Genomic DNA, 13,523 nt, shown 5'->3' with positions numbered 1-13,523 from the left:
CACTGCGCCGCCTATACTTCCATCAATATCAAGTGTAGAGTGGCGGATATAAATGACGGATCTCTCGCTCGACGAATAACGACGGCTATTCTGAATCGCGTCGCTAATATTATCTCGTGTATGATGCGAGCATAAAGCGCATCCCGCACGGTGTCGACAAAATCGTGATTCGCTCGTGACGGATGAGACATACTCAGTCTCGAGTGCTTCATTATTCGATATCATCAAAACTTGATTCGTTCTAGGCGAAAATATGTTTCTACGCAGATATTTTCCGCCGAGACATAAAAGAGGAATTCGAAACTTCAGAAGTTGCAATCCCGTCTTATATGAGACTGCGTCCAATTACGTACGAATCTTTATTACGCTTTATTCGTTCGTCTTCTATGCGAAGCATGATAGCGCATGAACGCGATCCGAATCATGAAAAAGTTATTCGTTTAATGGGCGCGTTTTACGTTCTCAAAGAAGTTTTCTTCACAATTCAATTAATCTGGGAATGGAAATGGGTTAAGCCGTTTTAATAGCAGAGATTCTAATAGAGGGAGATTTTACGTTCTTTTATGTAATTTCGTACGCGAGTAATCAGTAGCTAAAGCTCATCATCTATACAACGGCGCATTATCTCATTATGACGTGACAGTCATCTAGTCTCGTATCTAGGCAGGGTTGGGAACGTTACTCTATAAAAGTAACGCGTTACCGTTGCCGTTATTTTTTGTAAAAAGTAACTCGTTACCGTTACTCGTTATTGATTTTAAAAAGTAACGCGTTACCGTTACCGTTGCTTGAAAAGTAACGATTCGTTATTTTTTCGTTATGTTTTTGTTTTTTGTAATGCTAAAATAAGCTATAAGATTATAAAATTATTTAATAATCAATATTAAATGTGTAATAATCTATGTTACAATTAAAAACTCTAAATTAGTCTCTATATATAGCAAGCGTTTTTTATATTAAACTTATTGAATGATTCTAATTTTTTATCTTAATATCTTTATTTTTTAATACACTTATCTTTATAGGAATTTAAATTGTAATTTACAAATTTCAATTTTGTCGAAAATTTTTATCAAACATTCTTTTTAAATATTGATATTAAGAGTGTATTCCAATATTCACTATCAGTATTATAAAATCTATAATTTACGTTACTATAGATTTTCAGTACTGGCAGTGACTATCGGAATGCAGCCTATGATAGAAGGCTACAAAATATTTTTCAAAAACTACATCTATTGAATAGATATAAGATAATAAAGAACCAAAAAATAACGATAAAAGTAACGGCTAATTCGTTACCGTTACTGTAAAAATGTAACGACGTTACCGTTATCGTTACAAATAGAAAAAAAGTAACGATCGTTACCGAAAAGAAATAACTGTAACTGTAACGATAACGACGTTACAAGTAACGCGTTACTTCCGTACCCTGTATCTAGGATTGTATGAATGCGTGCGATAAAGTTCGGAAAATGCAATGGCGGTACTTTGCAGAATTGGCTAAATGTAGAAAAGTCTCTGCTTCATTATAATTCTGCGACCGCCAGCCTGACGCTCGAATGAATTTCCCATAGAAAGCGTGACTGCGAAATTCGCAGACCGCGCATTAGCAACGGACGCGTCAATGAAATCGGACGATCGATCGATCGACGGCGGCTCTCCTCGTATTAAAACGTCCGCTCGCTAATTATAGATCGCTAATCTCGGGAGAGTAGGCGGGCCGGTACTAGCGTTACGCCGATGCTTTGTCGCTGCATAATCACTCTGGTTTTCGGTACTCGTACCCTATTACTTTCTCCCGCCAGCGACTGTAAATACATGACGCGGAAATGGATTTTACTTGAAACAAAAAAAGCATGCCTGATATTAAAGACATCTCGTTTTTGTTACGCATAATAAGATCGAATCAAACGATACTAATCTCGCGAAACATCTTAATTACTTAAGAAAATCATGCTTTACTCCTAATAATATGATATTTTGCTTGTCTGCATTTTAACGACATTTAAGTTTTCGTAAATCATTTTACATACTTTCAGCGACTTTTCGTTAGAATTACATAAGAGTTAATATTATCTCATTTAAAAATAAATTAATAGATTATAGTATCTTATTTTATTTTAATATGATAAATGGCGTTATGCGATACGTATAATGAATTAAAAATCCCTATTACGTATATTTCGAAAGCAGATAACCATAATCGGTTAATTACCCTTGTTAATATTATATGATTAATCGTATCATGCGGTTTAATAATCGAGTGATTTGAATAATCATTATAGAATATCGAATATTGCGATTTATCTCTATTCTGTAGTGTTTATTATACTGTATAATATATTCTAGATTATTGTCGCGGAAATAAAACTGTTGTGAAACAGGCCGGAGATCTATTTGGGGATATAGTACAGGAAAATGAAAAAACGATGAAAATGCCTGCGGGTTTATACAGAAATGTTTAGCCGGGTCTGACGATTTATCTATCAAGTAGTGAACCGCGTTTGTGCGCGAAATTGGCTTTATATCAACGGAGAAAATCGCGGGGGAGGGGCCGTTTACTACTTTTGTCGATGAAACGAAAGATGAAATCGAGTATCCTAGACGCGTAACGCTTTGACTAATTAGCAAGTGCGCTTATCGCAGGAACGTAACTGTGGACGGACGGATTATCCGGGGCCGATCTTCTAGACGCGCGTTCACGAAACGACGAGTTGAAATCCGCGTAGCATAGCCTTGGTAGCGTAGCGGTATTACGGCTTTACGGTCGTTCGTGTAACGTCGTGGCGATAAGTTGCCTCGCGATACGCTAAGATCGATCACGCCCCCGAGCTCGCATTAGGTACACGTGGAGCTTCGCGAGCGTAACGTGGCATTACGGTGAAACATTGACAGATTGATTCAATAAACCGCGACTTCAATCCCGTTCCCTTGAAGCAAATTGTCATTTATTGAAAGTGTGTAATTATTTGATTTTTATGCAAACGCATTCACGGTATAACCGACACTTTTCATTCTGTCGTTTTTCTCAGTGAAGAAATCAGTAGGAATTTTCACGGTGAAATGAAAGAAGAGATTAATGCAATTATTCTAGTTCCAAATGAATAGAAAAAATTCATCAGAGCAGGAATAGAAAATGTATCACAGAGAAAGAGAGAGAGAGAGAGAGAAAGAATGGCAAACACGAGAATACATTTCACGCGAAATGGCAAGATTTCGTCGTGCAATTTTTCCATTTGGGAAAGTACGGACATATTGATGACGTACAGATTACAGATGACATTCGTGTTACAGATTTATTAATGGCAAATAAATAAATAGCAAGATGTTATAATTTATAACGTGATTCTTTTTGGAAAATATATTCAGGGCACATTGATCCACAGGATTGATATTCATGATTCTGTCGAAAGTGTAATTTATAATTCAGCGCTGTCATTTATTATTATAGCAAATGTGTCGCAAAACTGCTTTGTTATCTTCATTTTTATTTTTATATAGCATTATGATAACTGACGTGTATGTAATTTTTATTTGATGCATCAAAAACGCGGTTTCCGCGCGATCAAGACTTAAAAAGTATCTTCGGAACTCAACGCATTAAAGAGTAAATCGAATTAATCGACTTTTTAATCCATTAAATGTCAAAGTATTAAAGTACCGAGCGATATATAGTTCGCGAAGTATCTAAGTGCTATTTAGATGTACTTTTCCCGCTCTTTAATAATCTCTTAATGCGGAAGATCGATCATACTCGCTAGGAACTTTTAGCGCTCTCCGCCAAAAATGTAGATCGTAATTAGCCCGGCTTTCTCGTGTCCTCTTTTCACGCATTAAAGAATATCCGAGATATCCCGAGATCGTGTGATACGGGGTAACGGAAAGACATTTTGCATTCCGCTGCTCTGTTTAATATTTTATAACTCCGTCGAAGATCGATTGTATTCTTTATGCATTAGGCGCGCATAGAACATTGGGTATTAAAGCAGCACTCCAGTAAAATGGGATATTTGTCGAAACTTTCCTTGCCTTGCGTGAATAAATTAGAGGAACAAAGTACTAAGACCGTTTTCGATGTATCGCGAATATAGCGGCTCGAAAGAAGATTCGTATTCTCATCGATATACATCATCAGACCAACATATTGTCATTGTGTAACGAAAATCTTCTCGAAATTTTTCCATTGTCATAACTTTTTAAGCAGTCTCAGAAATAAGAGTCATTAATATTTCACGAAACTTTGTGAAAATAATTTATATGATTTATCGTTAAGATTCAGTCTTCCGTTATACATTAAATGAGAAACGATTTTTTGTTAGCAATTAAATATTTCTAAAAAATTACGCGAATCTTATGAGCAACGATTTCGAAACGCATTTTATTTGTAGCTAATCGTCACGTGAATGCAGCTCACGGATGGGTAACTGTAAAGGTATACTAATTAAACTGTTTTGAATTAATGACATCGTAACGAGGCAATTTTTTTCTGGGTCAAAGTTGTTAGAGTTTTTAATCGGACGGTCGTGGACGTTTGAACGTTTCCTGCCTAACTCCGAGAGAAGACGTAACGTGCGGAATACCGTAGTCTCGTCAGAGATAACGACGACGCTCCTCTTAATTATTCGCTTAATTATCATTATTACTATTTTCCCTCGACGCGCTTAAAGAACGTGAAACGCGGAGTGACACGTTCTTCCCAAGATATTATATAATCGATAACTTAATCTAACCAATTATAGTTTTATCTTAATTTTTTATTCATATTATTGAAGATTTATTAGATTATTAATTTTGTGTTTTTGGTCACAATTAATATATATATATATATCGAGTTAAAACGTATATAACACAAAATGAATTTTGTCGGTAGATTAAAAATATTGCCTTCATAGAGCGGTAAATAAATTTGAAGAGGATAGACAGGATTAATGTACATTCATCTGTTTTTATTTTTTTCTCCAAGAGGTTTCGCATTGAGAATATTTAACAAGAATATATGCCAGTAATTGTTCTCGCATATTTCGTATTTAAACCATACGGTTTTTTTTTTTTTTTTCCCCCACCGCTAATTCCGCTTAGCAACGTGCATGGTAGGGCATGGTAATACGAACAATATGCTTATAAGCGCAATTAATCTCAAGCATGGTATGTCTGCGCGAGAATACCGGTGGACAGCGGCGCGGAATTAATTAAATGTCACATAGAAAAGAATGTCTCGTGGCATTTGTCGCGATCGATCTGACATTTTTCATTTGCGGAAGAATGGCATGAGCTCCATTCGCACTATCACGAACAAAAGTGGGCTATCACGTTTCACTCTCGAATTTCGAGGACACCGACGTCACGCAGTTCTCTCGTCTTCGTGACGCGCCCTTTATGTGCTTTTTAGGTTGTAGCTTCTCGAGGACCTCCGTTACCTCGCGACTATTCTTTTTTTTTTTACGCATCCCGCATTTTTCCGCCCTCGCATTTCGCCGGCCCCTCATTCTCGATATCGTTGTAGCACGAACGTTCCGAACGGCTTTTAATCGAAAGTCGGTATTTTCGAGGGGGACAACTGCGGCAGGATCGCGAAAAAATGAACGAAAGGACCAGCGCGCGTTATTCCCCAGGATAACGTCGATAAAAACGTTTCTACTAGGCGAGGATTCATCAGTATTTTACCGAAGAGCGACGGGTGACAGAAGAGATTACTTTTACGTTTGAGCGCGTATTGGCGATATAAGCGTGAATATAGGTATTTCCCCTTCTCGTGTCATATATAAGTAGGAGAGGGAAAGAGGGGTGGTACTTATCGCTCTCTCATATCTCTCGTTCCATCCCACCTTCCATTCGGCAAATATCTTTCTTGTAGGTCAGTTATATATCACGGGCCATACTCGCTAAAGGATTTCAATTCCGGCCGACGTCCGTCGTTTGGCGAACGATTTTCGATAAGCGTGACACATTGGAACTCGCAAAAAGCGAATCGCGCCGTTCGCTGTCGATTGATTTCTGAATTTTTATCCAGAGGACTTTGGTGAGTGCCCTTTTGAGATGTTGGCCCGCGATCACGCAAGAAACTCACACGAGTCATATTTTCAGAGTGCGATTACGCGATTTAATTCGACTCAACGGTCCTAAGGGATCTTCTTAATGATATTAACAGTTTAAAAACAATTTTTTTATTACCCTTACTACTCTTATTATTCTATCTTTTAACATTTTAACAGTATATATTTCATGAGCTTTATTTGAATAAATATCTATCCGCTGATCTCGCGGTCGAAAAACGCTTTTTTGCCGCATACTCTTTCTAACTATTTCCGTCTTTCCTTTTTTTAGTTTTCTCTCTATTTTTGTTTCCTCATTTGACGTTGGGCGATGGTAAACCGATGGTATGTGCGCGATCCATGCTCAAATGGCCTAACTTCTTTTATCCAGTTTTATTCAGAAAATGTTTCTCATGTAACGTTACTAAGAAAGTTGAAGTTTGGCGGACTTAATTGGGTTTTGTTCCATGCCCTTCGATCGCTCGACTGACCGCTACAGTAGCGGCGACTTTTGCTGCAACTCTCTTTTTGCAACCTTCTACCCTTCATACCGACCATCCTCCTTCTACCTCGCGTTCTCGGAAAGCGCCGCACCAACGTACTCGCGTTTTTTAGCGAAATCTTTCCTGTTGTTCGGTCTTGCTTTTTACTCTATTTTTGGGGTCCTCCTTCCTTTCCTCCTCCTCCGTTTAATAAAAATTGCCGGTCGTTATGGTCTACGTCGAGCAATGCAATAAGAAGTTCACGGTTGTGAGCACAGCAAACTGAGATATAATGGTCGTGTTTATGGCGGTATTGATGCAATATTTACGGCATTTTAAGGAATATTTCGTTTAACTTTTGATGGTGTATAATCGAATTTATCGAAGGGAAAACGCTCCGTCGCTGCGGCGAGGACTGGAGTCCCGATCGGTTTCCATTATTTCGCGAGACGCGGAATCGAAAGACTACGAGAAACTTAAATATTGAGTGCTAATGGCTTTAATTGATTTTAATCAGTGCTCAGCCGCCGAGCTGTATCTTTCGTATCGGAAGTTTCGCCGTATCCAATATCTTTTTCTTCTCTCACCGGAAACTTCGTCGAGAGGAAAGTTGCCCTTCCTCTTCTCGGCGCTTCGAAAACTAAAATAGGGCGATCCAGGATATCTATTATCCTTAATGCCCCGTGCGGCGGCACTCGTCTTTTCTTTCTTTCTTTTTTTTTATTCGCTTGAAAGATTTGTCTCACGCGTACCAGCGCAAACGTACTCTGACTTAAGTGGGCTAATTAACTTTATCCGGGAAATCCTTTTTATTTAACGTTTGACAAAAGTTGAACTTTGGCCGCATTTAATTGAGTTTTATTCCGAGCCTTTGGCGCACGCAGAGCCACAGGCACGAGTCGTCGCTCTTGCCCGTACTTTCACTCGTATCCGCAGGAATTTTCTGCGTTGCTCCTCTGTAACCATACCTTTTTTTTATACTTATCTATCCTACCGCGCTCCTACCCTTCCGTACTTTTACCAGAGTCTCGTTATGCACCGGGGATATCTTTATCTACGCTAATTTTTATCTCCGTCTGAGAAAGATTCTTCGCGAAATTCCACGTGTCTCCGGCAGCAGCTGTCAATGGATGAAAAAGAAAGGACGCATAGCGACAGCGATGATGGCGTTGTCGCGCGAGAATTCGTCACAAGTGATTCGACTAATTTCATCCGAGACACCGTTCTTCTACCCGTACGACGTATCCTGGAAGTCAAACTTAATCGAGTTTGGTTTACGTCTACCAATAGCCGCGAATTTGCTCTCTCTCTCTCTCTCTCTCTCTCTCTTTCTTTCTCTCTCCTCTCGGCAACATCGGTAGTATCCGGCGCTTCCCGCGCGTTTTCCATCGGGATTTTCCCCGTTGTTCGGTTATCGATCCTTGCTGTCCCCTCGTCCCTCACCGCACCTCTTGCGGCACCCCTCAGACAACACTTGCCTGCCTGCCGGCACTTTTCCATCGTTGCTCGCGCGATGTTAAACGCGCGCGAAATCGACTCGGACGAAGTCACTCCCGCGGGACGATTTCGCGACAGTATATCCCGTAGAGCTCTACCCCCGAATCTTCTTCTCGAGTTTTTACGCCTTTTCTCGCCGAAACTGTCGCGCCCATTCTTTAGCATTTTTCTCGTCTTTTTCAATCTCTTTCGATCGTCCTTACATGTTAGACTAGATGTCTTAAGAAAGAAGTACGGTGCTAGGAAGATTCGAAATCGATTCTTTTTCCAATCAGGATGTAAATTCCTATGTTTTATTCTTTCTTAAAAATACACGGATTCTATGAAATATTTCTATTTTATTAATAAAATCTATTATATTAAATTTTTAATACGAGAACAAATTTGAATTTAATACGCAGTTTAAATTATACTTACATAACGTTAATAAATTCAAAGATTAGATTCTAGCTAGCAACAAATCTAATGTAAAATATGTGAAGAGGAGGATTTTCTTTTAATATATATCTTTTCTGAGACACACTATGAAAATATATCTTTTAAATAGAAATATAAGAAGAGCACTTTACGAAGACACTAGAGACGAGCTACGTTCCTCTTCAACGTTCGAGTAATCCAGTGACACGCTGATCCACTGAGATGTAATAGTAAGTTTCGTAAAGCGTATCGCATTTGTGAATGAGTATCGTTTTGAGCTCGCGCGACGTCTCGACGACGCGATGCATTCAATCTCCGTTTCTTCATTTTCATTAGCATGCTATCTATAGTGTTGCTTACGACGCTACTTCGAGGGGCCATTCAAGCACCCTTTTGACTAACTCTTTGTAGCTCGCGCAAAGAGCTTGCGATGAGTTAACATCTAGCCTCTATGGATGCTTTATAATACCTAAGACAGTATTAAAAATATGGATAACAAAAAAAAGGATTTAATATGACACATCATGCGCGATGTTAATAACTATTTTCATTATGTTAATAATTATTTATATTTTATATATATGACAAATCCAATAATATTGTATATCGATAAAACAAGTTTAAACGTCAAACATTAATTTAAAATAAAACAATTATATTATGCGAAAAATGTTATATTTTATATAAAAGATACATTTGTTACCAATCGAGTAAAATTGCATTATTTGTGGAAACAACATTATATATCCGATTAAAGCAGATGTTAAATACGATGATATAATCGATGATAAACTGTATTGTAAGTTTAAATCGCTCCATAAACGAAAGGCGTACGTGCGTTACGACGTTACGATAGTGCGGTATATATGTATCTTTTATGCATCGTTTCTCCTCTTGTTATGGCCACTTATCACTTTAGACGACTCTCGTCCATATGCTCCATTATATGTATTTGATTTTGTATAAACGCGTGAATGTTGAATGAACTATGGTTAAAATTTAAAATGAAACTATTGCCCTTTCGGTGAAAGAGGATTTTTTTTCAGATTGATATATATATATATATTGTATATATTTCAAAAAGAATTTATGAAATCGATAGATTATTTTTGCAATGAAAAACATCGTTACGCGCTTAAGTCACGTCGTAAAATTGAGATATGGCTTTAAAACAATAGGCTGTATTAATGTGTATACGACGGATACTTTTTTAATAATATTTTACTAGTAATTCGTATCTCATGTTATTCTTTTGCATCGTTGCTCATTCCTAGCAAATGGAACATAGCATATATAAGTCGAATAATTTCATTTATACGCTCGGAGATTATACTAATTATGAAAGAAACAGCCGCCGCGTGAATATTATTCCATGGAAATTCATGTGAGAATTTTACATGCGGTATATATGAGTATTATATTCTGTATTTTAACATAGAGTGGTTTAAAATTACGTATCATAATATACTCGTTTTCGTGTGCCTTCATTTCAAAGATGATAAGTCAAAATACATTACGTCTGAGTTTCAATTATTAATTACTTTCGGAAAGTAAATTATCACATTGTAAAGATAATTTAAAATTAATTTAAAGAAATGGATAAATTGATATATAAAGGAGCTTGTTATCTTTAAAAAGCAAAAGAAGAAAAGAGAAATGATTTCTTTGAATTCTCTCAAAAATTGCGCATCAAGTCGGAATCACAAATATACGTCGATCGAGTGTTTTAGCGTATCGAGAATTAAAGGAGCGTGAACGCTGGACGCGAATACGATACGCTCGGACATGTACGCGCGGACACGCACATCCACGCGAAATTGCGTGTACACGTCGTGGACACCCGGCGAATTCCCTCGTGCAGGCATGTCCAATCATTGGTGTAGGAATTAGAGTCTCGATGCACACATACCTCCCCCTCCGTGGTGTCCATCAGCCCTGTTTCCCCCCTTCCCCCGTCGTTCGTGCACTTGGTTCGCCAAATTAATGAACAATGTCAACGTCGGCGGCGTCGCTACGCATCGCGCATACGGGATATGTTCATAAAATTCGCTGACGAATCAGTCGCATTTGGATAATTTTGTTATCCCGCCGCAGCCAAAACTTTCTGCGTGATGAAACCTTATTTGTGTAGGGACCCCATGGAATTTGCAAGCGCGTGCGTTTACGCGAAATCGAATCGTAATCGGATTTCTTCGTCCACTCTGACACTTTGCGGTTTTCGAGTTTCCAGAAATATCGGGCTATCAAATCTGATTGGTTCGGGGAGCGATGAGATTTTACGCAATAAGTTCCACCGTGTTGGAAGAATTTAAAGTTGATAATTTTAATCAAGATTTCATTGAAGAATCTTCATCTCGCAATGTCAACTAGTTTGGTAATTTGAGAATCCTAAATGAAAGTTTTCATAAAATTCTCCCTTTTCTTTAAGTGCGCGTATAATCGAAAAACAAGAAGACACAAAAAATTTTAGCATCATTTAGATTTCCCTTTAGAGAGATCATTCAGAGATAAAAATATCTCCTAAGATTCCATTTCGGATGTTATTGTCGCGAATTAAGTGTTTCACGAGACATCGCAAGAGTACGTCACGATAAAATACGAGCGTCGCGGATTAAAGTGTCTTTGATCGACCCAAATAACGATCCTCCTTTTCATTCCAGGTTAGCAGCGCTACATCGGCGAGATACCGACGTCGACGTCGACGACGAGGACAACGACGACGTGGAAGACGACAGCGGCGTAATCGCGCCGCGAAGGTAGTGGGGTTGAAAATCGACGCTTGCCCGGTGTCACCCTCTCTCCTCCAGCATCTCGCCTCTTAATCGCTTACTCGTGCGTACCCTTCCAAAGCTCCACTGCCTCTATCTTTTCCTCCGCTCCTACGTACGTGTACTATCCGTAAAGTTTTACCGCCATATCCACGTGCGTGCACGACGAGCGACGCGTATAGAAAATCACACGCGTAATCATCACGCATACGCAGATACGGTTCCGAAAGACGGAGAGAGAAAGGTATGCGTTAATACGAACGGCGCTTGCGCGTGGTATCGGCGCGGAGAGTGGGAGTAGGAGTGGGGAGTGCGGCGCTTGGTGGGGAGCGTCATCTGTCGCGACGTTAGTGTGACGACGATCGGCAGCGAGTGCGGATGGTGTTTACCGGTGTGCGCGTGTTTGTCGTGACGTTGCGCAATAAGGGACGTAATAACGGTTGTTTATCCTAACGTCGCTCGCGCGTGGACGCTTGAACGCGTGAGCGCGGGTGTTGGTTGCGACTCTCGCCTTCTACTTTCCCTTTGTCGTGCATCGGCCGTCTCGCGGCTTCGTGAATGTGCCGCTTGGCCGCTGCGAGGCGGTCCATCGTCCTTGGGAAAACATGCGCGCAGCGGGCTGCCGGTGGACGACCGTGGATGCAACGACCGCGACAAACGGGAACGTCGCGCCGCACGTGACTGCCGCGACACCCGCGCAGCTGCTTCCGGCGCAGTGAGTGTTTGAGAGAAAGCAACGCGCGCGTTCTCTCTTCCCGCGGTATTCGCTCGATAGATAATAGGTTAACTCGCGCCGCGTTACAGTGTCTCTCGCGGGCGTAGTCAAGGGTGCTTCGGATCGCACAGTGTGACGGTGATAATACACGGTGCGAGCGGTACGTGTTCGCGATTCCTTCCGGAGTTTCGTTCTCGCGTGTGCCGCTTTTCGGTCGTTCAGTGCCCGCGACGGAGACTACGAATCCTGGCACGTCATTCCGAACATCGCTGCGACACCATCGCGAGGAAAGGATGAGGCGAGCCAGCCTCCGCGTTGCTCCCAGGATGCACCCGTTGCTGTCCTGTTGGTGCTTCGTCGCGACGGTCACCCTCGCTTTGGCCGCTTGGCAGGAGAACGTCAGGCCGAAGATGTACGTCCAGCTAGGTGAGTGATCATTTTTGATTTGTGTGCGCGCCGATGAATAACATACAGAGCAGTTTTCTCGATTCGTCGTCCCCTTTGTCCTTGTTTCGTGTTTGTGGTATGAATTAGTGCGTGCTAATGATTAATAATTTCGATTATCGATCTTGCGCGAGTGCAGCTCGCGGATCGTCGACAAGTTTGCTTTCCGTATTTCCAATCGTGAAATGGTGTATTCGAGTATCTAATGACATCCGATAAATATTTCCGACACGACTGCGCAAAATAATGATCGAATTTTATTAACCGCATAGAAATTTATTTAAGGAAATTGGTACGTCTTTTACGGCAAAAATAAAATTTTCAAGAAAAAAGTTCCGAGGACAATCGAAAAGAATATGATGACGACGAGAAGTTTAATTATTGTTCTCTTTATTTGGCTTTATGTTTAGCGATTATTCGTGAATTTGAACATCAATATTGAGCGACGTTTCATATGTTGAATAATAACCTTCTCGCGATAGAGGTTAAGGACTTCCGCAAAGTTCGAAGCCGTATTCTCCAAGGCCGAGAGAGAAAGAAAAACGTTTGCTTACGTAATGATCGTGAAGTTGCAACGAATGCAGGATCATGCACCTTCCCCATTCGCGAATGGATTTTCCCTTGTCGAGGAAGGATTGTTCCGTTTCGAGTCGGTGACTGCAAACTTTAATCAGTGGTATAATCCTCCTCCCCCCCTTCATCCCCCGACTTTCCTTATTCGAATAAGAAAACAGAAACAAAGTTATCGACCGCGATGTTCCGGTTATATTATTAAAGCGCGTTTTGCCGGTGATAAAATACAGATATATATATATATATATATATATATATATATATATATATATATATATTAGGTAATCTCGTGGCTTCATTCTATTACGCTAACGATTCGTTCATCATGTCACAAACACGAAACTTGGGACAACGAAGCGAAAACGAGCCTGCAAAATTTCAATACGTTGCGATTTTTGTTTTATTCTGACAGTCTCACAGCTGATTTAGAAGCTATGTGATTCAACGCTGTGATTATTCCCCCCCCCCCCCAGCGCTATTTATGCATTTCGCGAAGATTTTTCATGTATCCACGATATGTTCTACACCCGAGCAAATATTTTTACATCGAATATATGAATATTGAATATGTAAATACTGGACGTTTTTGCGA

General features: G+C 40.0%; 1 protein-coding gene across 3 annotated transcripts in view; it reads left to right on the top strand.

Annotated features, from left to right (window-relative positions):
• The window catches only part of Sema1a (semaphorin 1a), a 210,009-nt gene that overhangs the window by 27,293 nt on the left and 169,193 nt on the right, over window positions 1-13,523 (top strand). For all 3 annotated transcript variants that reach the window (XM_070308477.1, XM_070308479.1, XM_070308478.1), the window contains one exon: window positions 11,092-12,340. In XM_070308477.1, the coding sequence (XP_070164578.1) occupies window positions 12,208-12,340 (133 nt within the window). In that variant the 5' untranslated portion in view covers window positions 11,092-12,207. The remainder of the gene's footprint in view (window positions 1-11,091; window positions 12,341-13,523) is intronic.

The sequence above is a fragment of the Polyergus mexicanus genome, unplaced genomic scaffold (assembly GCF_030449975.1).
Source record: "Polyergus mexicanus isolate NDT 795.1 unplaced genomic scaffold, iyPolMexi1.0 SCAF_15, whole genome shotgun sequence".
NCBI lineage: Eukaryota > Metazoa > Arthropoda > Insecta > Hymenoptera > Formicidae > Polyergus > Polyergus mexicanus.
Note: the sequence above shows the minus strand (reverse complement) of the source record. Positions and strands in the feature narration are given on the sequence as shown.